Source organism: Puma concolor, chromosome E1 (assembly GCF_028749965.1).
Source record: "Puma concolor isolate L17-30 chromosome E1, mPumCon1.1.hap2, whole genome shotgun sequence".
NCBI lineage: Eukaryota > Metazoa > Chordata > Mammalia > Carnivora > Felidae > Puma > Puma concolor.
This window is the reverse complement of record NC_141680.1, coordinates 3,192,000-3,219,967: the sequence shown is the minus strand read 5'-3', so window position 1 is coordinate 3,219,967 and position 27,968 is coordinate 3,192,000. Positions and strand designations below refer to the sequence as shown.

Genomic DNA, 27,968 nt, shown 5'->3' with positions numbered 1-27,968 from the left:
GATGGGGGCGTGACTTCCCGGCGGACTCCCAATCAGCGCGCCGGGGCGGCCCCTCTCGCACGTGGAGCTGTCACTGCGGGTTGGCAAGCTGACCAATGAGGAGATGACGGCGGCGGGTGGCGCCAATGGTGGCTATGCGAGGGCCGGACGGACGCACGAGGCGCGGGGCATGGGTCGGCACCCTTAGGCCAATGAACTCGAGGGGCGTGGCCGCGCGGCCGGCGGGGGGGGCGGGCCTGCAGGAGCTGGTCCCAGGCGCTGGCGCCCGGGCAGGGAAGCCACTGTAGCCTCTTTGCGCTTGCGGAGGGTGAGTGCTCGCGGGTGGGGGGAGGTGGGCGGCGGTCAGCGCGCGCCTCTCCGGGGTGCTGTGTTCTTTCAGGGACGCTGTCAACAGAGTTGGGGGAGGGTCATGCGAATCCAGGATCACCGCTGTGGGAGCTCTGATGGATGTGGGGAGTCGGACGGCGAACTCAGCCCTCGAGGGACGAGGGAGGGAGGCTCGGACACCGGGTACATTCCTCACCTCCCTAGGTACCTGGACCCCGACTGATCCAGGGGATCCTGGGAGGGTGGGCCTCGGCGAGGGAGGTATGGGGACAGGATCCCTGAGGGTGGGTGGGGGACGTCCCAGTGCTTGGCTACTGTTTGAATAGGCGCCTTAATCATTTGAAAGAGCGGGGTTCTGAGGCTTCAGGGAGGCCCCGGTAGGGCAGGTGCCAGAGGGTTGACATAGTGATTTGAGAAAGGATGGCGAGGTGGCGAGGGGAGATGTGACCCAGAGCCAGTCACATCGAGGCTCTGGATGTCTTTCTTGTGTCTAAAGAGGAGGGGTTGGGCCTTGGAGCCGCCCCCGGGAGGAAAGGTGGAGTAGCAGCTGTTGGGTCCTGAGAGGGAGGACAGGGTTGTGCCGACTGTCTCTGCACGTGTCTTCTGGAGCCCCTGGCGGTGAGCAGGCACAAACAGGGTACTCTACTATCTGTGCAAACAGGCCTGCGGTAAAGTGACCTGGGCTAAGGTGGAAGAGTGACAAGGTGGGGTTCCTAGGAGATCCCTGGGGCTGGTGGCCACTAAGGTGACCTCAAGGACTTTGGGAGCATGTGTAAACCGGGGCTGAGGTGATTGGGAGCATGTGGGGAGTGCATACGGAATGTCTGAGACCAGGCCCAGGGAGCAGAGGAACTGGATGGAGACTGTGTCCCAGGCACCAAACTTAGAATCGGCTGGATATTTGAGAGGCCCAGATTCCCAGGTTCCCGAAGGATGAGATGCCAGAATGACAAATCATTATCAGAGCTCAGATTTGACCCCTGGGTTTTGTTTGTTAAGAGCCTGAGAACATATTAGGAGGCAAGTTTAGTAACTTCTGGCTCTGTGGAAATGGGGATAACAATACCCATCTCACGGGCTTGTTCTGGGGATTAAATAAGAGAATATACGTTTAGTGCTTAGCACAGTGCCTCATGTTTTAGTGTGTGTGTGTGTGTGTGTGTGTGTGTGTGTGTGTGTGTGTGTGTATGTGTGTGTTTAGCTAAAAAAAAAAAATGGCTGTAGGATATCAAAACAACAGTGACAGGAATGCTGGTGGTTGGGAACTATAATCTCACATTCTCAAGTTTTTCGGCCAAGTTTTGGTGACTCCCTCTCCATTTCCCTCTTCCTGGTTCTTCTGATCGTCAGGCACCAGCCCAAACCGTCCTTCCACCCTATGTCCGTCTTCCAGGATCCAGGCCCCAGGCCGGGCCACTTGCTCTGTCCTAGTTCGATTTCCTCATCCTAGACCCATTCTTCTCCCTGCCCCTCCTCCCTCTCTCTGCTGCCATAGTAACAAGAGATTCCGGCGCTGAGGGGGCCTCCGGGAGGGAGCAAAGGTGCGTGTGCTCTCGCAGAACCTGGCCTCCAACTTCCCCGCCCTAGCTCTTTGGGACTGGGCCAGAAGATGTGTACAGTTTGGGAGGGGAGGGCGGAGCCCGTGCCAGCAGCGGGGCGAACGAGCCGAGGGAAGGGCGGATGTGAGTCTCGGGGAGAGAGCCAGGCGTAGGGGCGGGGGCGGGGGACCCCTTCCTCCTAATCCTCTCTCCAGGAATCCCTGGCTTTGGGACAGGACGGCTGTCTTTGGCTGGGGGAGGCGCCCGGGCCGGGTGCATGTCCTGGGCCTCCGGCCAAGAGAACATGATGTTCCCAAGTGCGCGGGCCGCCGCCCTCTCGGGCTGGCCGCCTCCCAAACCACTGCCTCTCCGGCCTCCCTGTCCCACATTCCCCGGCTGCCTCGCTCCGCCCTCTTCCTCCGCTTTGACGTCACCGCTCTCTCCCGCCCCCTCTCCTCCATTGACGGCAGCGGGGCCCGGTTACTGTGGGGACTGTGAGGCTGGACGACCAGGGCCTTGCGAGCAGGTGGGGGCTGCTGGGGCGCTGGACCCCTTTGTCGATGCAAAGTGTAGATATGCAGGTGGGGGGTGGGAGAGCCGGCAGGGCCTCTTGTCAGCGGGGATCACATCCAGATCCCAGGGGAGAACCGGGGAGGAAGAAAAACCATGTTTGCAGAGGAGAGGAGTCTGAAAATGCACCGGGGGACTGGGCCACAGTATATGAGTTGGGAGGACGTCTTCCAGGAGACGAGACCTGAATCCTTTGTTTTCTCTGTTTTCCGGCTTTGGTTTTTCTGGGTTATTTTATGACATCCCTGTGTCCCAGCTTTTCCACGGAGCCCTCCTCCCGGCCCCTCCACGGGGAACACCATTGTTAAGGAAGGCTTAGGCCACGTGACAGGGAGGAAGGGCACCGACAGCTGATTGTGTCAGCATCAGCTTGGGGGTCTCTTCACTTGCTGCCCACGTTAACAGGGAGCCCTGAGAGGATCTACCCACCGTCTTGGATGGAGGGGTCTGTCACTGCAGTTTCCCCCAGCCCAGCCTGGCACTTCCAGTGTTCTGCTCTGCCCCCTCCTTGAAAAAAACATAATTTCCAGCACCTTTTCCATTGCTGGGGCCCCTTCCCCTCCCCCATCTATCCTTGTTAACAACAACAAAATCACCATGTTTATTGATCATCTACCATGTGTCAGGTCCAGTCCTGGGGTTCTGGGGAATACAGAGAGGTGGCAGACGAGGTCTTTGGCTTTCTCTTGTCCTAGTGGTGGGGATCTGAAGCCCTTGCCACTTCACCTGTGTCTCTGTAGGGTCCCCCTTGATCTCTTAGCCACCGGCTTTGTTCCCTATAGTCCTGGCTTCCTGGCCCCCACTTTTGGGGCAGCCCTAACTGTGGGTGGCTGCATCCTGAGGAGAGAAGAAGCACTAGTCACCACGTAGGCTGCCCGGAGACCTTTTCTCTGATTGGGTACAGAAGCACCTGCTATTGTTTCCCTTTACAGCCCTTATTGGCTCTGGCTGCCCCTTCTGTTGTTTGCATCCTGCCCTGCACTCCACCCCCTATCACAGGGGACCCTCAATTGCCATCCTCCCAGCTGTCCACAGGATTTGAAGTGTCAGAGGAAGGGGCTGGGTAAAATGGCTGTATTGTGATGACAAGGCTGGGGAGCGGAACCCAGGAAAAGCCAAGCCGAGTTTCTGTGTGCCCTGCTCCTCCCGGGGACCAGCCATCTCATCCAGCTTGCCTCCCCGCCCCCCCCCCCCCCCCCCCGGCCCCCGAGTACGCATTCCTTTTTCCCACCTCTGGCAAGGCCAAGGTGTCCTGCTGTGCCGGGTTGGACAGTTCAGGAAGCAGACATCTTTAAGCACCTACCGCGGCCCAGGCATTTTCCCTGAAGAGGGGAGCTTACGTCCCCTCCCCACCCTTCCATTATTCACTGTGCAAGGCGTCCTGCGCCCATTGGCTGGGTGGTGGTGTCTGGGGCCCTTCAGCCCAGCGCCAGCACCCAGGTCCACGTGCGCCCGTGTGTGTGACACAGCCCTGACCTCAGTAGGGGCCAGTAACCAATCAGGCGCCGGGACGAGATCCCCAGCCAATCGGGGGCGGGGCCTGCGGCTCAGCCGGCAGGAGGCCAATGAGGGGCAGTGCCTGGCATTATGCAACCCGCCTCCTGGCCCCGCGAAGCTTCCACTCGGCTGAGGGCTGCAACGGCGGCGGGCAGGCGGCCGGAGGGCGCTCGCGCGGCCAGGTAGGCATCTCCAGGGCCATCCGGGGACCGGTCTCCCGCCCCAAGTCGGACCGCCGCCACTTCCAGCCTGATGCGCCGCTTTCGGCCCGGGCGCTCGGACGGCTCACCCGCAGTCCGCCCTCCTTGCCGCTGTCCACCCCCTCTCTCTCTGCCTTCGGGTGTAACATGGGTGTTCCTTGCAACCCTGTGCCGGCTGTCCGCACTCCTGATCCTCTTACCCTACCTCCAGCCTTGACCTCTCCTTCCAGCTACCCCGGCCCCACGTCCGACCCTCGGCAGGCCTGCCGCCGCCGCCTCTCTTGTCACTCGGGGGTCTTCGGTTTTGCCCCGGCACCGGGACCCCTTCAGGCTTTCCGCGCTGCCCGCGCTCCCCCCTCCAGGCCCTGGCCCCGCGCCGGCCGTGATGTAAGCCTGGTTCGGGCTGGAACATCCCGTTCCCGGCGCTAGTTCCTGCTGTTGGCCACAGCCTTCCTTTTTCTCCTGGCGCTCAGAAAATGCTCGGGGGTTGGGGGTGTGGTTGGACGAGGAGTAGGGGAAGAACTATCCGCTGGCGTTTGTGCGTCCCTTGCTCAGGGCTGAGTGTGTCTGCTTCGGATGGGGGCGGAGTGTGTGTGTGTGTATGTGTGTGCGGGGGGGGGGTAATCTAGAAAAGTAGAGGACCGAAGAGAGAGGATTCCTGAGTCCCTGACAATGGCAGGTGCCGGCTTCAGTCCTGTGGGTCGGGAGAGGGTGCGGGGGCCGGAGGAGGACAGGCTGGGTTGTCTTGACCACAATGACCGAGATCCAGGCGAAGGCCAGGCTGGGGAGCTTTTGCGCGGAGGGCGGTGGCGGTTGTGTTTTGCCCTGGGGAGCAAGGCCAGCGTCTGGAAACCCCATGGGCAGCCCTTCTTCTTACGGCCACCGAGCCCTGCAGGGCCTGGGGGTGTACTAGAGGTGGGCGACCCCGGGCCGCGCCCGCCAGCGTGGGAGTGGGTCGATCCCTGGCTCCGCCGGGAAATGGGGGAGGGGTCGCCCCTCCCGCCCTCCCGTGGTCCCTCCAGCAACCGCTGAGCTCAGCTGCTGACGTCGGTTTCCCTGGCGACCGCGGCGGCGGCGGAATCGCGTGGTGGGTCCGCGCATGTCTGTGCGCATGTGCAGCGGGGGTGGCACCGCCCCCGGATAAAATTAGCCTGGAGGCCTAAATATAGGAGACGACAGGCATACCCCCTGCTCTGAGGCCTTGGGAGTCCGGCGCGGAGTGGGGGCCTGAAGGGAATTTGAGGATGGGAAGTGTCCAGGCTTTGGTTCACGGTCATAGTTCTCGTCGAATACTCAGGCTCTTACTTTCCCAGGCCACGCTGGCGGGGGAAGTGGGGGAAGGCTGGAGAGAGGCCCCTTCCCATCTGCAGACGCCTATGGGAATAGGAAACAGAACTTACCCGGGCTCCCAAGCCTGGGGCCTAGGGGCCTGGGGGCCGACAGAGCAGAGTCTGAATGAAGCCGACAGGATTGTAAAGTTAACAGCTCGCCCTTCTTCTTGGTCTCCCTGTCCAGGTACTGCCTGGGATCGAACTTCTCAGTTCTCAGAGGCTTGCGTCTCCCACCTCACTCCCCCAGCCAGGCCGCCCGGCCCCCTCGTGCGCTCTCGTGGTGGCCTCTCTGCCTGCTCTGTTTCCCCCTTGCCCTCCCCATGGCGCAGACATGAATGGCCCCCTGGAAGGGGCTGATGGGGGAGGGGACTCCGGACCGGGGGAGTCCTTTTGCCCTGGAGGGGCCCCATCCCCTGGGCCGCCACAGCACCGGTCTTGCCCTGGCCCCAGCCTGGCTGATGACACAGATGCCAACAGCAATGGCTCCAGCGGCAATGAGTCCAACGGGCCCGAGTCCAGGGGCGCATCCCAGCGGAGCTCACACAGCTCCTCCTCTGGCAACGGCAAGGACTCTGCCCTGCTGGAGACCACTGAGAGCAGCAAGAGGTGTGTGGGCCAGTGCCTCAGGGTCTGGGGGTGGTCCAGCCTGCAGGCTGAGGCGGGGGGGGGGGGGGGGGGGGGGGGGGGGGCCTGCTCCTGGGTGCCTTCTCATTGTGGGCCTGCTGCTTCTCCCCAGCACGAACTCTCAGAGTCCCTCCCCACCCAGCAGCTCCATTGCCTACAGCCTCCTGAGCGCCAGCTCTGAGCAGGACAACCCGTCTACCAGTGGCTGCAGGTTCGTGGGGGTGAGGGCCAAAGAAGAAGGCTGGGGGCCTGGGCCAGGTCTGGGCCTAAGAGCTATACCCCTTTCCTCCCTGTGGGCCCTGCAGCAGTGAACAGTCCGCCCGGGCCAGGACCCAGAAGGAACTCATGACGGCTCTGCGGGAGCTCAAGCTTCGGCTGCCGCCAGAGCGTCGGGGCAAGGGCCGCTCCGGGACCCTGGCCACGCTTCAGTATGCTCTGGCCTGTGTCAAGCAGGTGCAGGGTGAGTGGTGCTTCCTGGGAGGGCCGTGGCTGGGCGCTGGGCCACCGTGGCGGGGGGGAGAGGGGGGGCAGCAGTGTCCTCGGTAGATACCTCACCACCTTCGTCCTACAGCCAACCAAGAATACTACCAGCAGTGGAGCCTGGAGGAGGGTGAACCTTGTGCCATGGACATGTCCACCTATACCCTGGAGGAGCTGGAGCACATCACGTCTGAGTATACGCTTCGCAACCAGGTCAGCTGCGGCCCGGCCTCTCCATCCCGCCGCTCCACCCGTCCTCCGTCGCGAGGCTCCTGAGTCTACTTTCGCCCTCTCTTTCCTGCCCAGGATACCTTCTCCGTGGCGGTCTCCTTCCTGACGGGCCGCATCGTCTACATCTCAGAGCAGGCGGGTACCCTGCTGCACTACAAGCGGGACGTGTTCCGGGGCGCCCGCTTCTCTGAGCTCCTGGCCCCCCAGGATGTGGGCGTCTTCTACGGTTCCACTGCCCCATCTCGCCTGCCCACCTGGGGCGCCGGGGCCTCAGCAGGTGAGGTCCCCGAGTGCTCGGGGCCAGGGACCAGCAGTCCCAGGGAGTCCCTGTTCTGAGGGGCCAGGGAGGAAGTGGGGGGCTGTCCTTAGCACCCTCCTGGTCTGTTCCAGGTTCAGGCCTCAAGGACTTCACCCAGGAGAAGTCTGTCTTCTGCCGTATCAGGTAGGTGGGGGATGTGGGGGCAGACCCCCTCCCATCATCCACACCCCCGCTGTTTTGCTGCATGGTCCATGACCTTGAGGTGAAGGGCGGGTGGTCCTCCACTAAGAGTCACTAGTGCCTCTCTGTCTCCTTTGCTAGAGGGGGTCCTGACTGGGATTCAGGGCCTCGGTACCAGCCATTCCGCCTAACGCCGTATGTGACCAAGATCCGGGTCTCAGATGGGGCCCCCGCGCAGCCATGCTGCCTGCTCATTGCAGAGCGCATCCACTCGGGTTACGAAGGTGTGTGGGCAATGGGCCTGGCCTGGTGGGGCGTAGGAAGAAGGGTGACTTCCCTACAGTAGTGGGGAGGTAGGACGTGAGTCTGAGAGGCAGGTCCCAGCCCTTCAAAATCTTGGGACAGAGAAGGAACCATAAGGATGAAGGTTTGAGTCCGTTTTTAGTGGGGGGAGAGTTGAATAAGCATCCTGAGCTAGGAGCAGGGAAGGTTGAATGCTTTGGTTCTCCGTTTCACTCTTGGCGTGGGGTGAAAGAATGGTCCAGACCGTCTGTGCAGGCTAGAGGGCTCCCACAGCTGTGGGGACGCCTGCCAGCCAGCTTGAGGCTTGGGGCTGAGAAGTTGGACCATTCTGGAGAAAAACTCAGCGGCCTCACTCTCTGTGCCCCAGCTCCCCGGATCCCTCCTGACAAGAGGATCTTCACTACTCGGCACACGCCCAGCTGCCTCTTCCAGGATGTGGACGAAAGGTTTGCTCAGGACCTGGAGGGAAGGGGGTGGGGGGGGCTGAGGCCATGGCTACTCTCTGATGCCTCCTCCCCTCGCAGGGCCGCCCCCCTGCTGGGCTACCTTCCCCAGGACCTCCTGGGGGCCCCAGTCCTCCTGTTCCTGCACCCTGAGGACCGGCCCCTCATGTTGGCCATCCACAAGAAGAGTGAGTTAGTTCTCTATGCTGCTCTCCTTCCTCCGCTGTCTGCGGGGCCTCTCAGTGGCTGTGCTTGTGGTTGTCCCTTGGGGCCTCGGTGTCCTGGATCTCCAGTGGGCGGCCCTCTGCTTTGCCCGGCTCTGCCTCCTGCCCACCCTCCCCTCCCCTCACTTCTCACTCCTTCAGTCCTGCAGTTGGCTGGCCAGCCCTTCGATCACTCCCCCATCCGCTTCTGCGCCAGGAATGGGGAGTACGTCACCATGGACACCAGCTGGGCTGGCTTCGTGCACCCCTGGAGCCGCAAGGTGGCCTTTGTGTTGGGACGCCACAAAGTGCGCACGTAAGTGGGCCCCAGAGCTGGCCCTGTGGGCTGGGACCACGCAGGAGGGGGCAGGGCCCGACTTAGCCTTCTCCACCCTGCAGGGCACCCCTGAACGAGGACGTGTTCACTCCTCCGGCCCCCAGCCCAGCTTTGTCTCTGGACTCTGATATCCAGGAGCTGTCCGAACAGATCCACAGGCTGCTGTTACAGGTGACTGTGAAGGGGCGGGGCTCGGAGATGAGGCAGGGGTAGGGGCGCGGGGAGGAGGGCTGAGACATCTAACCAGGTTCTCTCTCTGCCTCAGCCGGTACACAGCCCCAGTCCCACCGGGCTCTGTGGGGTCGGCCCCGCCGCTTCCCCGGGCCCTCTCCTCAGCCCTGGCTCCTCCAGTGATAGCAACGGGGGTGACGCTGAGGGGCCCGGGCCTCCCGCCCCGGTGAGTGTCCCTCCCCTGCTTCGCCCTCTAGTGTCACGTTCCCCTGTCCAGGCCCAGTTCCTGTGCCTTTCCTTCCTGTCCTGCGTTCACCGTGGTCCCTGTGCCTCCCCTCTAGTACCCCTCGTTGCGTTGTGCCCTGGACCAGTGACACTGCCCTGCCCTGTCCTGCAGGTGACCTTCCAGCAGATCTGTAAGGACGTGCACCTGGTGAAACATCAGGGACAGCAGCTTTTCATCGAGTCCCGCGCTTGGCCTCCGCCCCGGCCCCGCCTCCCTGGTGAGTTGGTGAGGGTGTGGCTGAGCAGTGAGACCCCGGGGCCCCCTGACCTTCACCCCAACCCAGAGGAGCTTGTCTCTCCTTTTTTCTACCCTCGGCACAGCCACAGGCACCTTCAAGGCCAAGACCCTTTCCTGCCAGTCCCCAGACCCGGAGCTGGAGATGGTCCCTGCTCCAGTCCAGGCTCCACTCACCTTGACCCCTGAGGAGGTGGAGAGAAAAGAAGCCAATGGTTGTTCCTACCAGCAGATCAACTGCTTGGACAGCATCCTCAGGTCAGGCTACCCCGGAACCTTCTCCCACCTGGGTCCTGGCCTCGGCCCACCTCAAGCCCTGCCTTCATGCCCTCTGGCGCCCCTGCCCCGCAGGTACCTGGAAAGCTGTAACATTCCCAGCACCGCCAAGCGTAAATGTGCCTCCTCCTCCTGCACCACCTCGTCAGCCTCCGACGATGACAAGCAGAGGACAGGTCCGCTCCCTCTGGGGGCCAAGAAAGGTAAGGACCCCGTGCACGCCCTGTCCCCGCTGCCCCGTCCTGGCCCCCTGGCCCCGTGTCTCTGCATTTCTGCCTTTGGGGCCCCCACCTTGCTCCACCCTGTCCCCCTCCCCGCCTTCAGATTTGCGGAGTTCTCTGTCCCGTCTGTCCTTCCACGTCTTCTCTGGGATTTCCCCTCCGACCTCCCGGGGGTGACTGGTGCCATCTCTCTGCACAGATGCATCGGCAGTGCTGTCCGGGGAGGGGGCCGCCCCACAGAAGGAGCCGGTGGTGGGAGGCGCCCTGAGCCCGCTCGCGCTGGCCAATAAGGCAGAGAGCGTGGTGTCCGTCACCAGTCAGTGTAGCTTCAGCTCCACCATCGTCCATGTGGGAGACAAGAAGCCCCCGGAGTCGGGTATGGGCGCGGAGTGAGGGGGTTGCACTCGGCCCCCAGCCAGATCTCCCTCCTGCCCACCTTTCCCTTCCCTGTCTGGCCCCTAACGGAGAGGAGGAGGTCTCCGTCTTGGCTTGGGGCTGCTGCCTGCTGTTCACCCCCGCCGGCCTTCACTGCTTTGTTTTTCCGTGTTCTCGCTGTCGGTTCGCACACAAGGTCTAGGGTGGGGGGCCCGACCCCGTGGTGCTGTCCACAGAGGGTCCGAGGATAGGGACTGTTGGGAAGCCCTAAAGGGTCGCCGGGTGCTGTCCTGGAGGACGTGTGAGGGGAGGGCAAGGAGCGAGCTTCCCTTCCAAGGAGAGTCTTGGAGGTGTTTCTTATCCTAGGGGACTGTCACCGGAGGGGACTAAGTGTTCTCTCTCACCCTGGGACCGCTTTGCATGGAGAAGAGGGCCCAGAACCAGTCCTCAGCAGGGAGGAGGCCAAGGGGTGCACGTGGGGCACAGGCTTGGCTGTGGGGCAGAGGCCAGGGGTTGGCTGGGTTGTTGGATGGAGAGGGTGTGGTATGGATGTACTAACCCCTGAGGTGACTCCAGTGACCTTTCCTCCGTCTCGCCTTCCTCAGACATCATCATGATGGAGGACCTGCCTGGCCTGGCTCCAGGCCCAGCTCCCAGCCCAGCCCCCAGCCCCACAGTAGCCCCTGACCCAGCCCCAGATGCCTACCGCCCGGTGGGCCTGACCAAGGCCGTGCTGTCCCTGCACACACAGAAGGAGGAGCAGGCCTTCCTCAGCCGCTTCCGAGATCTCGGCCGACTGCGTGGACTTGACGGCTCCTCCCCGGCCCCCTTGGCCCCTGGCGAGCGAGGTAGCCACCCAGGACAGCCCTGAGCCTCGTCCTCTGCCCAGTCTGGGACCAGACTGTCGGGGGTCGGGGGCAGGGGGTTCTCGAGGGAGACATTCCTGCTCCAGGGCCCCCGGGCCCTGCTTAGGGACAGGCCCCTCGCTAGCGTCTCCCTACTAGGCGGGGGGTCCGGGCTGCAGCCAGAGGAGGGCAGCCTGGGGGGCTGGCACTGAGACAGGCAGGCAGAGTGCTCTGCTCCAGGTAAGCTCTTTCAAGCCCATCTTGGGGGCAGGGGCTGAAGCGTGTCCACTTGTGACCCAGTTGTCGCTGTTTAAGAAGCCCCTATAGACCGCAGGCCAGACACAGGCCAGGCGTGCCGGGACAGCTGCTGTGGGGTCGGGGCTTCAAGGGCAGGATGTCAGCCCTCCAGGTGCCTGAGAGAGGCTCCCTGCAGGCGGACGCGGGACTCGGGACTGGGCTTTCCCGGCCATCTCATCACTCCACCTCAAGCTAGGCCGAGCGTGGCCTCGACCGGCCGGAGGAGCGCCTAGGCTGGCGTTACTGTGGGAGTTTGGGGGATGGACCGGAGCTGCCTGCCCGTTCGCCCACGGACGCATCCTGCTTCCTCCCATCTGCCAGCGCGCCTCTGTCTTCTGTGTACCCTCTGCTCCACCCCACTTGTAACCTTTCCTTTCCTGGCTCCTTTTGCAATAAATCCCCCTCGTCCTGCCTCCTGTGATTCTTCCCTGAAGGTTCCCTCTCCTCCCTGGCGTCCCCTCTGTGCTGTGTGGCCGGAAGCCAGGTTCTCTTCGGGGCCTTCTGCCCTCTCCCTGGTCGGAGTGGCAGGGCGGTGTGGGTGGCAGGGATGCTGACCCCCGGGCTGAGGCCCTCGCTAACCCTGGTCTCTCCCCACAGGCTGCCACCACGGCCCCGCACCCCCCGGTCGCCGACACCACTGCCGATCCAAAGCCAAGCGCTCACGCCACCACCAGACCCCCCGGGCTGAAGCCCCTTGCTTCACCGCCCACCCGTCCCCCGTGCCACCCTCTGCCCCCTGGCCGCCCCCACCGGCCACTGCTCCCTTCCCAGCCATGGTCCAGCCCTACCCTCTCCCCGTGTTCCCACGGGGAGGCCCCCACCCTCCTCCCTCCGCCCCTGCTTCCGGGCCCCCTGCAGCTTTCCCCGCCCCCCTAGTGACCCCAATGGTAGCCTTGGTGCTCCCTAACTACCTGTTCCCGACCCCGTCCGGCTATCCCTATGGGGTACCCCAGACTCCCGCTGAAGGGCCTCCAACCCCGGCCTCCCACTCCCCCTCTCCGTCCCTGCCCCCACCGCCCCCCAGCCCTCCCCACCGGCCCGACTCTCCCCTGTTCAACTCGAGATGCAGCTCCCCACTCCAGCTAAATCTGCTGCAGCTTGAGGAGCCCCCCCGTGTTGAAGGGGGTGCTGTTGCAGGGGGCACTGCTGGGCCCCCGCCTCCCAGTGAGGAGGCTGCTGAGCCAGAGGCCAGACTGGTGAGCACTGACCCCCCTGCGTCCTTTTACGAGCACTCCCCTCCAGCCCCCTTCCCTTCACTCCTTTTCCACCTCACGCTTCGCCCCCTCTGCCTGCCGGGCTTCGGTCTCCAGGAGATGGTGTCTGTGGGGTGGGAGACCCCAGCTGAATTTCTGAATGAGGGCGAAATCGGCCGCCTGGTCTGTGGAGTAGGGATGATCCTGTCCGACAGGTGGCGAGAACGTCCCAGTAACTTCTGAGTGCGCACGTGCCTCCTGGAAAGGGTCCAGCGTCACGCCCCTACTCTGGGCCAGCTCTCTTCTCTTTCATCCCGGCCCCACTGTCACAGAGGGGCAGCAGAGGCCACTGGGGTTGGGTGTGTCCCCCATCCAGTGGAAGCACTTGAAGGGAAGCCTGGGTGTTGGCCCCTTAATCCCACCCTGCTCCCCCTCACCCCCGCCCAGGTGGAGGTAACGGAGTCCTCCAATCAGGACGCGCTGTCAGGCTCCAGTGACCTGCTGGAGTTGCTGCTGCAAGAAGATTCTCGATCTGGCACGGGCTCCGCCTCCTCGGGCTCCGGCTTGGGCTCCGGGTCCGGGTCCGGGGCAGGCTCCCACGAGGGAGGCAGCACCTCAGCCAGCATCACACGTGCGTGCCCCGCCCACCCCCCACCCCCCCTCCGCCGTCCCCTCTGACCCCGGGAGGCCGGCAACTGGGGGAGTTGGGAGGCCAGGCCCTGCTTCTTCAGGCCAGTGGGTTACAGGTGTGGCCTGGAGGGCGGGCCCGGGAGGCCTGACGGCGGCAGTGGTCCCTCCGCTTCGCAGGCAGCAGTCAGAGCAGCCACACGAGCAAGTACTTTGGCAGCGTTGACTCTTCTGAGGCCGAAGCTGGGGCCGCCCCGGCCAGGGCTGAGCCTGGGGACCAGGTCATTAAGTACGTGCTCCAGGATCCCATCTGGCTGCTCATGGCCAACGCCGACCAGCGCGTCATGATGACCTACCAGGTGCCCTCCAGGTGAGGAGTTTCAGGGGCCGCCTCTGCCTCCCCTTTCAGAGGTGTGGGGAGGCTCGCCTACGCTCCCCTTCCCACCGAGCTTGGGATTTTCTTTTCCGGGGCTGGCTCTGTCCTGGGACTTCCTGCCCTGTCCCTGGGCCCCGGGAACTCCACCCCGCACTCGTTCTTGCCATGCTGAGGACAGCTTCTCTGCTCTTGGAAGCCCTGAACTCCTAGCGCGGGGTTGAGAGGAGCGTGAGGCCGTGGGTGTGCACCTGCCATAGAGGAAGAAGGGCCGCCTCGCAGGCTCTGGCCCTGGCTTCCAGCCTCTGCCTTCTGCACCCCTTCCCCGGGCAGGGACATGGCCTCCGTGCTGAAGCAGGACCGGGAGCGGCTCCGGGCCATGCAGAAGCAACAGCCTCGCTTCTCAGAGGACCAGCGCAGGGAACTGGGTGCTGTGCACTCGTGGGTCCGGAAGGGTCAGCTGCCTCGGGCCCTCGATGTGATGGTGAGAGATGTTAGGGCCGGGAGGGAGAAGGAGGGGGATGGAGCTTGGGTTGAAAGGTTAGAGGCTGAGGGGCTGATCCCCCCCGCCCCCCATCGTCTGTCCTTGGGTGTTTAATCCTGAAGGATGTTAATTCCACTAAGTTCTCTGCTGGGTCAGGTAGTATCTCATTACATGAGTCTTTACAGACATTTTCGGGCCAATTCTATGCTAATGGGTGTGACTGTCTTATAGTGGGGTCCAGACAGCAGGGAGCGGTACATTTCCAGTCTCACTGGCCCACGCTTGTCTGTGTGGACTGGTACTTCTTTGGGAGCACGTTTTGGGGGAGTCCTCCTGGGCTGGGGTGGCAGCTTAGCAGGGAGCGCCTCGTCTGACTTCTCCCCTTTCCCTCCGAGGCCTGTGTGGATTGCGGCAGTAGCACCCGAGACCCCGGCCACCCTGATGACCCGCTCTTCTCGGAACTGGACGGACTGGGACTGGAGCCCATGGAGGAGGGCGGAGGCGAGGGTGGTGGTGGCGGTGGCGGCAGTGGCGAGGGTGAGGGCGGAGAGGAGGCCGGCGCTCAAGCTGGGGCCAGGGCCTCAAGCTCCCAAGACCTGGCCATGGAGGAGGAGGAACAAGGTGGGAGCCCATCCAGTCCAGCCTTACCTGCCACGGAAAATGGCACCAGCTAGACCACATTTTGGGGCCACCTCTGGGAGTGCATGAGAAGCTTCCTTCTCCCTTCTTCCACCTCTCAGAACCAGCCGTGGCTGGACCAACCGATAGGAAACTGCCCCAGCTTCTCCCGCTTAGGGGGCCGGACCCCCATCGGCAGCCCAGGATCCAGGGGCAGCTTCTGGCTTCTTAGGGTACAGAGGGTGGGACTCTTCAGCCAGCCCAGCCCAGCGAAGCCTCCTCTCCCACCGCTGGTGAGGAGACCTTCCTTCCCCTGGACAAGGCTGCTGACGAGCTGCTGAAGTGGTCTCTCCAAGCCCTGGCTGAGCCCAAGTCCAGGTCCCTGAGGGTTGGGGCTACACTTATTTATTGGGGGAGACAGCTCGCTCTCCCACCTCCTTCCTAGAAGGGAGGAGGAGGGCCCGAGGCCCAAGCAGGACCCAGCGGTCCAAACCCCTAGCTGCTCCAGGGTGGGGGACGTTGGTGGACCATGGAGTCCCTGGTGCTGCCCCTCAGGTGGGACCCAGGTGTTCTCAGCTGTACCCTCTACCGATGGCATTTGTGTTTTTGATATTGTGTCTGTTATTATTTTTTAATACAAAAAGAAAAAAAAAAGACTTTGTGCAATGAAGTTTGGGGACTGGGTGAAGGGAGCTCTTGGTGGAGGGTGTGGCCCCGCTTCCAGGGAGGTGGTGGCGAGGGTGAGCGACCTCCTGCCTTCCTCCACACCCTTTCCAGCTGGGTTTGTCCTGGGCGGGAGATGAAGGGCAACTTGAGTCTAGGGTTTGAGCGAGTTCCAGCGCGGACAGGTGCCCCACGGAGTGGGAGGCCCACCCAGCCGGCCAACACACGGAGACGGCCGGGTCTCCGTGGCCAAGGGACGGGAAGTCACGTGCCCATCCATGGTCGAACTGGTTGCCAGGGTGTGGGAGAAAGGAGGGGCGGGGAGTTAACCCTTCGGCTCAGGAGCCGGGGCGGGGGGGAGGAGGGACAAATCTTGGAACGGGGGTCACGGGGGACCCGCGGCAACATTTGGTCTGTGATATTTCTCACGCACTGACTCCCGGGAGAAGCTGATCTATCTCCAGGCGCACGGCGCCTTCCGCCGGCGCCGTGGCTTAGCTGGTTAAAGCGCCTGTCTAGTAAACAGGAGATCCTGGGTTCGAATCCCAGCGGTGCCTGGGTCCGCAGAAAGCGGTATATTATTGCTCCGAGGGCAACGCGTCTCTTCTATCTTCCCGAAGGGTCTTTCTGTGGCGCCTTTCCAGAGATTCTTATTCTTACCAAGCCGTTTCCACCTTGAGCTTCCGCTCCCGCGCACTTTTAGCTTGAATCGGCAGGCCGACCCCCACTTCGCTTTCAGGAACCAGGGTGGCGCGGGCATCCCATGCGTTCAGGGGCACGGCGCCCTGGGCTTGGGTTCGGGTTCTGCCTCATTTTGTTGGGGCCGTCCTGAGACTTGGGGCAGGGAGCGAGAACGCGAGAACCGCCCCTTCCGCAGGCCTCCGGCGGCTGGCGAGGAGGTGAGGCCTGCACTGCCGCGGGGAGGCGCACGCGCACAGACGTCTCGAGGCGGAGAGGCGGGGCCGGCGGGAGGCGGGCCCGTTGATAGGCAGCTATAGTGGCGCAGGCCCCAAGCCGCACGCGGCTGTGATGGCCGAGTGGTTAAGGCGTTGGACTCGAAATCCAATGGGGTCTCCCCGCGCAGGTTCGAATCCTGCTCACAGCGTGCGTACTTTTGGGAGTGGCTATCCTTGCCTTCGAAGGAGAAAGGCCTTTGTTTTTCTAGCGCCTCCTTCCCCGGGAAGGATCCGGCCTTTATTCTTCGGGATTCAGCCACCCGCGACCAGCCCGCGAGCGCCCCCTCGCGGGCCTTACGCTCTGGCGACCGTGTCCCTGAACCGCGTCTCCGAGTTCCTCCCCCTCACCGAGCCCAGCACGCTGCCCAGTGCCATACCGCCGGCGTATTCCGCTTCCCTGACCCACGCCCCTGCCCGTCTCCTCCGAGATTGTTTCTGTCTCCCTCCTCTCAACCCCACTCCACGAGGCCCTTCATCTACCACTCCACGTCTCTGTTCCCCTCTCCCGCAAAGCATGTTACCATACACCCACTCTCCCCCATGCCGTCTTCCCATTCTCTCTGGAACCCCCTCTAATCAAGTGCCTCCCCCCACCCCATTCCTCCAAGATGCTCCTGTTAAGTTTACCAAATGACCGTCGCATTGCTAAACCCATTGATCGCTATTTGGCACCAGCTGACACGGATGCTTACTCTCCCCCTTAGAAACGCTCTCTTCACTGCCTCCTAGGACACCCTAACTCTTCTGATATTCCTTCTACATCATGAACAGCTCCTACACAGACTCCTTTGGTGGGTCAACACCTTCGGGATCCTTGAATGTCGGAGTGTTCCCACTGGCTCGCTTTTCCAACCTCTATCTGTACTCACTCTTATAAACATCAACGAATAACACATTAGTACGTCCAGAATGTTCATCTCCGGCTCCAGAACTCTTCCCCGAATTACAGATGCATATATATTATTACCTACTTACCGTTTCCACTTGGATATCTAATAGGGAATCACAAATAAATTGGCCAGACAAATTCTTGGCCTCCCCAAAATGAACGTCACCTGCACTTTCTAGTTCAGTAATGGAAAATTCCATTTCTTCAGTTGGTCAGAGTAAAAGCCTTAGGATCACCCCCGATTCTGTCTCTTTGTCACACACCCACTCCACATCAAATCAGTCACGATTTCTTATTAAAACGGGTTTAAAAAAACGTGACTGCTTGTCAAAACATCACCACTACACCCTGGTCCGAGCCCCCACATCTTGCATCCAGATTGTTACAATAGCCCCTAAATTATTTCCTTGCTTCTTCTCTTCTTCCTCTGAACACCTTGGGCTTAGTGATCCTTTTAAAACATACATCAGATTCTGTCCTTCCTCTCTTTGAAGCCTTCCAATGGGATATCAAAATGAATTCATGGCTTTTAATGTGTGTAGATACAGAAAGAAATGTGTGCGCATACACCACATATAGAAATACATATATCTCCTAGCTTGCTCCACTGAGAGAGCCTAGAAGGAAAGATACACAAGAACCAACAAGCACACCAAGTGCCCGGATCTTGGTTACTAAATACCGCGTTCCGCTCGAATGAACCAGGGCTCCTAGGAAAAAAGGCTGGTTCCAGGTTAGGGAATTATAAGACGATCTTGGAACATCTTGTTGCCCAGGAAAGGAAAGAAATGCTCAAAGAATCTTGCGTATCTATTTTAAAAAGAGACCCAACGGCTCAGGGTTACAGTTAAAGGAGGTCCCATTGGCTAAATCTGGGACAATGTGAGCATTAAAATACGATTGTGGTGGACCATGATTCACTGAATCGAGACGCCAAAGTTCATAACAGGAAAAAGAAATAAAATGGGAAGGAAGGGGATAGCTCTTTTTATATTGTATAGTCAACTGCCCAACTAATAAATGCAGAAACAGTGCTGGAGTTAGAAGTCATCAATGGATACTGGAGTAGTGGTTGAACTTTAATGGGCTGTATGTAGCGAAGAGTCTCAAAGTGTCTTCCCACAAAGTACATATTAATTACTATTCGGGGTGGGGGGGGCTAATAACTTTACAGTGGACAGATGTGGCCAATGCCATCCAACTGAGTGATCAAAGTCAGCGTCTCGGTATTGAGACAAATTGACACGTGTCTTCTGACATGATTCAGAAGGACACGCCGTCGCTTCTGGGATGTTCCTGCCCCCAGTACATAATCTGAATAACTTGATTCTAACCGTGAAGAGCCATCGGACAAACTAAACGGAAGGACCAGCTCCAAAATCACGCTGGTCTCTTCAAAACTGTGAAGATTTAACGATAGATTCTTCTAGATTAAATGAGACCGCAGAGACGCAGTAACTAAATGCAACCATGCGATCCTGGACCGCATCTTGGATCAGGAAAAAAAAAGCTATTAAGGACATCACTGGAACACTTGAGGAAATTTGAATATGGACTGGGGATTAAATAATGGTATTATATTAACTTTAATATCCTGATACTGATAACTGTACTGTTATGTTACGAATGTCCTTGTTCTTGGGAAAGACACACCCAGTAACTGGGGGCAAGAGGGCCTAATGTCTCCAGTGTACTTCCAAATGGTTCAGAAAGCAAATATTTTCTTTTCTTTTTTTTTTTTTTAGGTTTATTTGTTTAAAGAGAGGGACAGCAGGAGTGGAGGAGGGGCAGAAAGAGAGAGGGAGAGAAAGAATCCCAAGCAGGCTCCACGTTGCTAGCCACAGAGCCCCACCCGGGGCTCTATCTCGGCGACCATGAGATCATGACCTAAGCCAAAACCAGGAGCTGGACCCTCAACCGACTGAGCCACCCAAGCAACCCTGGAAAGTGAGTATTTTCTATGCATGCTGTCTTTGGAGAGAAATGACAAAGCAAATGAGACAAACGGAAACAATGGGCTTTTGCGGAGGTTTGACACTATATAGCAATTAAAAATGCTAGAAATAGAACAAAACAAAAAAGCGGGGGGGGGGGGGGGCGGGCAGGAAGAAGCCCTCCAAAGCCTTCTCATCTCTTCAGGAGTGGGAGAGTCCTGCCCAAGTCCTTCCCGGGAAACCGGGAAACGGCCTAGAAGGTCCTAGCCGATCAGTGCCCCCGCCCCGTTTCTCTCTCTGATCTCAACTCCCACACTACCGTGGGCCAGAGGCTGCCCTCTGCTCCTTGGACCAGTTAGGCGTGTTTTCCCTCAAAGCTTTCCTGCCGGCTGGTCTCTGCCTGGAGCGCCCTTCCCAGAGGCGTCCCAGTAGCTTTTATCTCACCTCTTAAATTTCACCTTCCCAATGAGTCTTTCTCTGAAAGTACAATTTCCGCTCTCTACCCCCTTGCTTCACTTCTCTCCACCGCACTTACCACCGTTGGACACATCGGTTTTACACAACGGTCATCGGCCCGGTTCCCCTAGAAGAACGGTTGGCCCCGTAAGGGAACAAAAGGATGAGCCTGTCTTGTTTTGGATTACTTGGGGTCTTCTGTCCTGATTCTTCCTTTGGCCCAGGGGCCTGGTCCTCCTACTTCCCAACCCCCAACCCCCCAACACCCCCCCCCCCCCCCAGGACCCAACCCTCCAGGAACTCCCCCTACCCAGGACCCAGGGGGGGTCCCAGGAAGCCAGCCTCCCCTTTGAAGAACAAAGAGGGAGGAGCTGAGTCTTGGAGCCCTGGCCTGGGGAGACGTCTCAGCGGGGGAGGGGAAGCCCGGACACTTCACCAGCTGCGCTGTCTCAGTTCCCGGCCCGCCTCCTTAGGGGCCCAGCGCGTGTGGGACACGAGCTCCCCTCCCCCAAGCCCAGATGAGGCCCGCTGTTGAGAGGGAGGCCAGGAAGAGGCTGGCGGCCCAGATACCCAGACGCACACCAGGTGCAAGCACACGCACCCAGGCCCACGGGGGCGCACGCACCCCCCCCACCCCCCACCCCCCCGAAACACTGGGCATCCGCGGTGGCCTCACAGCCACGTGATCCTTATCGGCACAGGAGCCCCGGCCGGAGAAAATCAGAAAATGGTGCAGCCCCATGCCAACTGGGCCCCAGTTTGGGGAGCCTGAAGACTCCCACGGTTTGGAGAGAGGCTTTTAAGGAAAAGAATACAAAGGTGGGTACACAAGTCATTACTTAGAGCGAAACGAGATCACGGCAACTTACAAGTTGAAAACGCTGGCAGAGGTCACGGAAGTCCAGAAACCCCGCTTTCTATGTGTGTTCCCGACCTGCTGGCCCATCCCCATCATACCTCCACAGACCAGCTGCTGGTTCCTTTTCAAATTTTGCTTCTCGCCTACCGTCCACGTGCTTAGAGTGACGCGAGCCGCTGGACACATTCCCATCGCACGTGTCTCGTGGCTTTGGGCCTTCATGGCACGAAGCCCCGTGACGGACACAGGTGATGATGGCAGCCTCCCGGAAACCCTTCCGACACCCGGGGTAGCCAGGCTGACTGATCCCATATCTGGATCCCCAAACTGGCCGCAGCCACTCCAACGCGCCGGAGGCAGGCAGAGTGGGAAGAGACAGAGAGGTCTTTACCATTTACAGTTAAAACGTCTCACTTTCGCAGGTGTCCCAGAAGCCTACGGCCCGGTGAATGCATCGCTAGGGCCCTTCCAGGAGCCTGTGGGGGGAAGCGAGGGGGCTTCTGAAGCATGCACTTAATTCTCCTCGTGGTGAAACTGGCCCCTGAACTTGAGACTTTTGATCCCACATCTGCAACGGACTCTCCACCTGCCTGGAAATCCTACTATTCTGACCCCCCCGAGGTTTGGCCGCCTCTCCAAAATGACCGCATCACGCCCTCTTTCTCCGCAAACCGCCTGAGCCCTCTCCCTTCCAGCAGCGAGCCTGACTCGTGTTTCTCGGAGGAAGGGAGAGGAACCAGGAGAACCCGTGTCTCCCTTCCTGCACCCCAACTGACGCACGCCCTTAGTTTCCCCCCATCTCCCTGTGGGTGAGGAGTCTCCCCTACCACCTGAGGCTCAGTTTCCTACCTGGTCCTGGGGTCTCCCGGCCCCCCCCCCCCGCCCCTGCCCTCCTGCACCCCTCCACCTCCCAAGAGCAGCCCGGGGCACCTGTGCCCCTACGGGCCACACCGCGTTCCGCTCACCGTTCACAGCAGAACCGGATGGAGGGGTCTGCTTGATGGAAGGCCGCGGTCTGCGTGCCTTCAGTCCCATTCTTCCATCAACCCACCTGAGCTGACCCAGGGGCCTGGGATTGTGTACAGTCACCACCCCCCCCCCCCCAGGTCACCTGTGACATCCAAGATGCTAAACTGATGCTTACTTCGCTCTCTTCTCCTTTTTTGACCTCCCGGCAGCTTAGCTAGGGCCGGGGTTCCCTTCTTCACATGCCCACCGCTCCTCCTTTCCCAGATGCTGTCCCAGGGACACTGGCCCCCTTCTCGTTGCTACCAACCCCCTAGGCGCTTTGCCAACTCTTCCTCCTCAGCCTGGACTGCAATTGTTGGGGTGCCCCAGGGCTCCTTGCTCCAGCCCCTCTCAAAGCCGCCTCTCTCCCCGGGACTCCCCCATATTTACCTTCCATCTCTGACCCCCAACTTTCTACATCCCTGGCCTACCTGTGATTTCCGCTCGGATGTCTAAGGGGATCTCAACCGACCAAACTTTCCCCACGGCCCCACTACCCTGCTGCCTCTCACCTCCATAAAAGGCACCACCAACCACCCAGTGACTGAAGCCCAAACTCCAGAGGGAGCCCATTCACGTGTCTCGCCCGGGCCACCACCTCACGCAAGCCGCCATCACATCACGTCAGGCCTAGGAGGCCGCTCCTGCAACCCAAATGTCGTCCCTGCTCCCAATTTCACACGGCAGCCGAAGCGGTCATTTTAAAACAGAAGTCGGCGAACATGGCTTTCCTGATGAAAACCCTCCCTCGCCTCCCATTACCCTCAAGAATAAAATCCAAAGTCATTTCCGAGCTTGCAAAGCCCTGTGTGGTGGGCCATGCCTGCCTCCCCACTTTTGCCTCTGATGTACTCCAAATCCTCCCGCCCAGGAACCCTGGCGCTCTTTCTCTAGGGCCCACCCGCATATTCCATTCCTGCCTCAGGGCCTTTGCACCTGCTGTTTCCTTTCGCCTGTTTCTTCCTTGGCCTTAAATACCACCTCTTCCTCCGGTTGGTTTCTGACCCCCCAGAGGAAAGCAGCACTTTACTCTCAAGCCATTGCCATGTCCGGTTGTGCCCCCGCTCCCCTCCCCCCCCCCATGACCATCTGATGTTTCATTTTCTACGCTCCCCTCCCCACAAGATGTAGGGCTTCGGGAGAGCCCTAACCGTCCTTGGCACACAGACGCACTCCATAAATATCGACTGAATGAGTAACAGAGAGGCTGTGCACACAGATGTACAGATTCCCAGATTGTCGCACAGTTTCCTTCTGGGAGTCGCTATCGCGCCTGAGTAGAGAAGAGAGCATCCCTGGTCACTGACACAATCCAGAGACACGAGACCCGCAGCCGAAACAGGTTGAGAGAGACAGGAGGCAGAAACCGGAGGCGGAGACACAGACGCAGGGCGAGCTCCAGACAGAGACCCAGACTCCGCGAACCAGGGACCCGGGCCCGCGGGAGCCCGGGTAGCGGCGCGGAGGGAGGCCAGCGGGCAGCAGCGCGGCAGGCCAGGGGCCCAGGGTCGCCCCCGCCCTCTCCCGCCTCCCCTCTGCTCACAAGTGGCCGCCGGCAGCTGGCGGGGGACACCCGGCCGCCCGCCGGCCCCGACGCGTGCGGGATCAAAGCGGCCGGGAAGGGGCGGGGCGGGAGGTGGCGGGGTCGGGGCGGGTAGGGACCGAGGTGTGAGCGAGCTTCCCAGGGGCTGGCAGGAGCGTGGGAGCGCAGAGTGCCGGGAGGCGACAGAGACCCGGAGAGACGAGAGAGATGAGAGACCCGGGCGCGCCGGAGAGACCCGGAGCTAGAGACGCGCGGAGACCGCTGGAGACCGAGAGAGGGCGCACGGCCGTCGCTAAGGCAGCTGGCAGGAACGCGAGAGATGCCGAGATAGAGACGCCGCGGCGGCCGCGGGGGCGCAGAAAGACCGCGATAACAGGAAGACCAGGACCCACGGACTTAGAAAAAGAAAGCGCAGTTCAGGGAGGACAGAAAATGGAGAGGGCGAGGAAGAGAAATGGCCGGAAGGGCCCGGGACTTAGGGCGCGTAGGGCGGGAAGGCGTCGCCCCGCCCCCGCGGAGGGTGGGAGGACCCCCGGGGCAGGGATCCGAGCGGCGTGTCCTTTCTCAGGGTGACGCCTGCGGAGATGCGGAGCCGGGGGCGGAGGGAGGGGTGTGGAAGGCCGCAGGACTCGCGGGCTGGGAGGACGGCAGTGGGAGGACTTTCGGCCTTCGGATCTCCATCCAGAGCGTCAAGCTCTACCTTATGGTAAAAAAGATGAGTTAAATAGACAAACTTCTCAGGCAGATTTCTTCCCCATTTGGGGCCAACGGGAGGGGAAAAAAAACAAAAAGTCAGCGTGTGCATTGGCCGGGAATCGAACCCGGGCCTCCCGCGTGGCAGGCGAGAATTCTACCACTGAACCACCAATGCAAGCGACAGCCAGCCCTTGGTGGCCCTACCTGAACTTGTAAGACGTTGAGGCCACCGCGGTCCGGGAGAAGGTGTGGGCCAGGGGCTCAGCGAAGGAGCGGCCCGAATAGCTGACGTGGGTGGAGCGCCAGGCCATCCTTCCTCCCGCCCGGATCCGGCCGCCGGGCCATAAAGTGGCCCCATATGGCCGGGGGGCGGCCCCACACCCGGGTGCGAACAGCCCGGGGCCCCGAGCCTCGCGTGCAGGTGAGAAAAACTCCGCCCGAGCGCAGGTTCCCAAGGAGGGGGGCGACGGGGGCTGCCGGGAGCCACACATCTGCGCTCCCATTTGGCCCAGGTAGGGGGGAGGTGGGATGTGCTGGCGGCCCTGACCCCAAATGGGAGCACTCTCCCCAAGGTCTGTGTCTCTCCGGGCTCGGCCTTTGGCAGGGCAGGCTGCGGGGCGGGGAGGGGGGTGGGGAGAAAGAAAGAAAGCGGGGGGGGGGGGGGAGTTGGGGGGGGGGGAGAAACCCAACAACACAACCTGTGGAGAGGCCCTGGGACGGCTCGGAAGGCCTCATCCGCCTCTGACTGCGCAGCTTATCTTCCAACCGGTCTGCAGTCTTGTCTTTCCGTGTCCTTGTCCGGGGCCGTCTGGTTGTCCCGTTAAATCTCTGATTTTTTTCTTCTCAGACACTTTATCCTGAAGCCTCCGACTGTTCACGCATCATTCCGCAGAGGGTCATGTTCTTGGTTTGAGGTGGGTATTGATCCCTTTTTGTATCTCTTTCTGGTCCCTAAAAAAACCAAAACAAAACCTGTCGGCTCCCTGGTCCCCTATCCTCACGGGGGTCCCCGGGGAGCAAGCGGCACGAGCACTCCTTGTATCCCGTGTCCTGGCGGACAAAGGCCTGGATCTCCTATAATTAGTTTTGAGTCAAATACTTCTAAGTGGATAGGTCTCTCCACCTCCTACTCCAAGCCTTGCTTCCTTTTTTTCTTCGAGGGTCCCCTTCCTCCCCCGTCCAGCCATCCGTCTGTATGACCCTTTCCCCGGCTCCTACTTCGCTCTGCCTTTGTAATTGCTGCTTGGTAACACATCCTCTTTTCCACTGGATCCGCTGGGTCTCTAGTACTATGGATCCCCTAAGCCTAGACCGGTGCGCGCAATGTGGGGGGGGGGGGGGGATGGAATTAAGATTCGCTTAGATCGAACTGCGCGTCTCTTTCGCCTCCAGGCAGAGCCCCAGTTGAATTGGACAGAGCCACCCAGCGGGAGGCGAATTTGGGGTGAAGGTGTATAAGATCCAGCCTGGAGGGTTGAGGGGTGCCAACCTTTATTTCAGGGTCGGTGGGGGAACAGTGAGCTCCCAAGAGAGCCTCGTTTGGTGGTGGAGGAGGGGAACTCCGAACTTCATTCCAGAGTCCTGTCCCCAAAGCTCTTCAACTCCCTCTCTCCCTAATAACCTCTCCCTTCAGCGGAGTCCCGCCTCATTATACAGCCTTAGGGTCCTTAAATCAGCCAATGCTGCCTTGGCCCCTCTTTTCCCACACTCCTAGGTCAGTTTCATTTCTTCCCCTCCCCCCTTGCGCTCCTCCCCTTTCCGGGAGCCTGGTGCTCCTGGCCTAGCGGAGGGGGATCCGGGGGCCGAAGGGGGCGGGCCCGGCTCCAACCCCCACCCCACCCAACTCAGGAGCTGCGGGATATAAGGTGCAAGGCCGGCTTGGGCTCGGTCCACACCAGGATCCGGAGGAGCGATGGTCACTCGGGATCGAGCGGAGAATAGGGACGGCCCCAAGGTGAGAGGTGAGGGGAGGGGGCAGAGGTCCCTGGTCCGGCCAGGGGACCGCGTCCCTGAGACCCTGGGTGAGGGAAGAGGCTGGAGACGCAGGGTTGGAAAGGGGAGAGGTGTGCGTGCGGGGGACCCAAGGAACCAGGAGCTGGGGAGGAAGCGGCGAGGATGGGGATGGGGATGGGGTCAGAGCAGGGGCTGCGTGGGCGGCAGTACTGGTCTTGGGTTTGGGTAATGGGATTTGGCACCTTGCGGCTTGCAAGGCGTGGGAGGGGGCCGGAATTCGAGTGGAATAAATAAGGGGGGCTCAAGCTAAGGGAGGTGGGTGGAAACGAAAGGCGGGGAGGATAGGCACTTGCTCCGCGCGTGCTGCGCGAGCCAGAGCTGACCCGGTGCAGCCTTATAGAGAAGGCCGGGAAGGCATTGGCCCCAGAGGCCTGACCTCTGGAGGGAGATTTTAGAACAGTGGAGAAAGACGACTGCATAGACGGGCTAGCGGGAGAAGAGGCGCGGTAGCCCCGAGTATCTCCCTTTTTACATTCAGGGCCGCCGACTCAGAGGCCGGCACCTTGCGGCCACGTGTCCACGTGTCTGGGCGCAAAGAGGCCCCCCCCCCAAAGTTCTCCACTGAGACAGAGACACTGCACGAGACGGAGACGTAGGGAGAAAAGAGGAGGAGGAGAGACACAGACAGGGGAGGAGGGAGGACAAGACAGAGAGGAGAATGCAGAAGACCCGGGAGAGAGAGGAGGCGAGCTACAGAAATTGACCCTAGGGGCTTTGGGAGGGGGAGCGGAGAGGGACCCGATGGGCCTGGCCCTAGGCACTCGTTGGGGTCTTGGGGGAAGGGGTGGGCGCGGGACCGACCCGGGCGGCGGGACCCAAACGCCGGCGCGGCCGCGCTGAGTCTCGGTCCGGTCGGCCAGCTCTCCCTTTCCTGCCGGTCGCAGATGCTGAAGCCGCTTGTGGAGAAGCGGCGCCGGGACCGCATCAACCGCAGCCTGGAAGAGCTGAGGCTCCTGCTGTTGGAGCAGACCCGGGACCAGGTCAGTCCTTCCGCCGTCCCCAGACCCCCAGGCATCCGGTCTTCGCGTCCCAGGGCTTCCTACTGGGGTGGGGACACGTGCTGCACTGGCGACCCTGGCCCCAAGGCATCCCGACCCGAGCCCCGCCTTTGGAGTCCCATCCCAGACCCCCTCTCGCTCTCAGAACGTGCTCTTCATGGCCACCCCTGGGGTCTGTAAGTTTCACACCCGGCTCTGTAAATTTCACTCCCAGGGTGGGTCAGTCTTCCACCTCTGGGGTCTGTAAATGCTCCCTCCTCTTTTCCCGCACCCGCTCCAACAGCCTGCAGGGTGGTTAATTTCAGTCCCTGGGGTTTGCTGTTTACAATCCGCTCCTCAACTCTGGGTGGGCTTCACCCCCTCGGGTTGGACGCTCCAGGCTCGAGGTTTCCCAGGGCCGTTCCTCGTCATCTCCACTCCGCATTCGGTCGGTCGCGCGCTCCGTGAGCGGCGCGCAAACGCGATCGGGGGCACCCCCAGCTCCCGCATTCCCCCCTCCCTTCTTCCCCCTGCCACTTCCCCCTCTCTCCCCACCCCTTTCTGTCTTTGCGCCCTCCCCCTCCCGTCTGTAGAACCTCCGCAACCCGAAGCTGGAGAAAGCAGAGATACTGGAGTTCGCCGTGGGCTACTTGAGGGAGCGGAGCCGGGTGGAGCCCCCGGGTACAGCGCGGGGGGGTGGGGCAGCGGAGGGCGGGAGGGGGGATTCACGGAGGCCCGGGGCCGGGGTAGCTGGGGCGGACCCTGCGATGGACGGTGGGCTTGGGGAGCGGTAGGCTCTGCTCCGAGGCGAGGTTAATAACACCCGCGCGTGTCTGTCTCTGTGTCTCCCTCATTTTCTCCCTCTGTCCGTCCTTCTGGGTCTCTGTCTCTGTGCGTCTGTCGGGCTTCGGTTATCTCTGCGCCCCGCCCCTTCCCTCGCCCTTGCTGGGTCCCTGCCCTGCCCGCCCGTCCTCCCGCCGGCCGCGGCTCCAGGGGTTCCCCGGTCCCCAGCCCAGGACGCCGAGGCGCTCGCCAGCTGCTACCTGTCCGGCTTCCGCGAGTGCCTGCTCCGTCTGGCGGCCTTCGCGCACGACGCCAGCCCGGCCGCCCGCGCCCAGCTCTTCTCCGCGCTGCACGTCTACCTGCGCCCCAAGCCGCCCCGACTGGAGCCGGTAGATCCGAGGCCCCAGGCGCCGCGCCCACCGCTGGACCCCGCCGCCCCGGTGCCCGGCCCCGCGCTGCACCAGCGCCCCCCAGTGCACCAGGGCCCCCTTAGCCCGCGCTGCGCCTGGTCCCCGTCCCCCTGCTCCCCCCGCGCCGGGGATCCCGGCGCGCCGGCGCCCCTCACCGGACTGCTGCCGCCGCCGCCGCCGCCGCCGCACAGACAAGACGGGGCGCCCAAGGCCCCGCCGCCCCCGCCGCCCGCCTTCTGGAGACCTTGGCCCTGAGCT

The 27,968-nt window shown here is 61.4% G+C and overlaps 2 protein-coding genes, 1 long non-coding RNA gene and 3 other non-coding genes across 8 annotated transcripts; 4 read left to right on the top strand and 2 right to left on the bottom strand.

Moving 5' to 3' along the window:
* Window positions 1-229: 229 nt before the first annotated feature.
* On the top strand, window positions 230-15,193 carry PER1 (period circadian regulator 1). 3 transcript variants are annotated; one of them, XM_086685925.1, is made up of 23 exons: window positions 230-307; window positions 5,648-6,069; window positions 6,200-6,298; window positions 6,393-6,547; window positions 6,659-6,780; window positions 6,874-7,075; window positions 7,189-7,240; window positions 7,379-7,521; window positions 7,908-7,986; window positions 8,065-8,171; window positions 8,349-8,502; window positions 8,586-8,694; window positions 8,789-8,920; window positions 9,092-9,197; window positions 9,301-9,472; window positions 9,566-9,693; window positions 9,911-10,087; window positions 10,692-10,934; window positions 11,826-12,424; window positions 12,869-13,052; window positions 13,229-13,418; window positions 13,755-13,905; window positions 14,301-15,192. In XM_086685925.1, exons 2-23 carry the CDS (start codon window positions 5,795-5,797, stop codon window positions 14,577-14,579), a joined length of 3,858 nt encoding a protein of 1,285 aa, XP_086542051.1. In that variant the 5' UTR covers window positions 230-307; window positions 5,648-5,794; the 3' UTR covers window positions 14,580-15,192. The 3 variants fall into 3 exon arrangements, with proteins under 3 accessions (XP_086542051.1, XP_086542049.1, XP_086542048.1); XM_086685922.1 differs by lacking the exon at window positions 230-307 and adding an exon at window positions 3,685-4,114; XM_086685923.1 differs by lacking the exons at window positions 230-307; window positions 9,911-10,087 and adding an exon at window positions 619-2,391 and having other exon boundaries at window positions 14,301-15,193.
* Window positions 3,022-4,730, bottom strand: LOC147574019 (uncharacterized). The gene is made up of 2 exons (XR_015243825.1): window positions 3,667-4,730; window positions 3,022-3,272 (listed from the first exon to the last, which is right to left on the bottom strand). It is a non-coding gene; the product is annotated as an uncharacterized LOC147574019 (long non-coding RNA).
* On the top strand, window positions 15,053-27,968 carry HES7 (hes family bHLH transcription factor 7). Its single transcript, XM_086686541.1, has 6 exons — window positions 15,053-15,078; window positions 23,877-23,948; window positions 24,375-24,441; window positions 26,425-26,520; window positions 27,111-27,198; window positions 27,511-27,968. The coding sequence occupies exons 1-6, from the start codon at window positions 15,053-15,055 to the stop codon at window positions 27,963-27,965; spliced, it is 804 nt and encodes a 267-aa protein (XP_086542667.1). The 3' UTR covers window positions 27,966-27,968.
* Window positions 15,670-15,743, top strand: TRNAT-AGU (transfer RNA threonine (anticodon AGU)). The gene has a single exon. It is a non-coding gene; the product is annotated as a tRNA-Thr (tRNA).
* Window positions 16,210-16,291, top strand: TRNAS-CGA (transfer RNA serine (anticodon CGA)). Its single transcript has one exon. It is a non-coding gene; the product is annotated as a tRNA-Ser (tRNA).
* TRNAG-GCC (transfer RNA glycine (anticodon GCC)) lies at window positions 23,632-23,702 on the bottom strand. The gene has a single exon. It is a non-coding gene; the product is annotated as a tRNA-Gly (tRNA).

Bases quoted from the DNA above. Each gene is read 5' to 3' on its own strand.
- HES7 (XM_086686541.1), top strand. From the start codon at position 15,053: ATGGAGTCCCTGGTGCTGCCCCTCAG. The intron at 15,079-23,876 runs GTGGGACCCAGG...CGGGCCATAAAG, and splicing joins TCCCTGGTGCTGCCCCTCAG to TGGCCCCATATGGCCGGGGG. The intron at 24,442-26,424 runs GTGGGTATTGAT...TGCCGGTCGCAG, and splicing joins GGTCATGTTCTTGGTTTGAG to ATGCTGAAGCCGCTTGTGGA.
- PER1 (XM_086685922.1), top strand. From the start codon at position 4,001: ATGAGGGGCAGTGCCTGGCATTATGCAACCCGCCTCCTGGCCCCGCGA. The intron at 7,987-8,064 runs GTTTGCTCAGGA...CTCCCCTCGCAG, and splicing joins TTCCAGGATGTGGACGAAAG to GGCCGCCCCCCTGCTGGGCT. The intron at 10,935-11,825 runs GTAGCCACCCAG...CTCTCCCCACAG, and splicing joins CTTGGCCCCTGGCGAGCGAG to GCTGCCACCACGGCCCCGCA.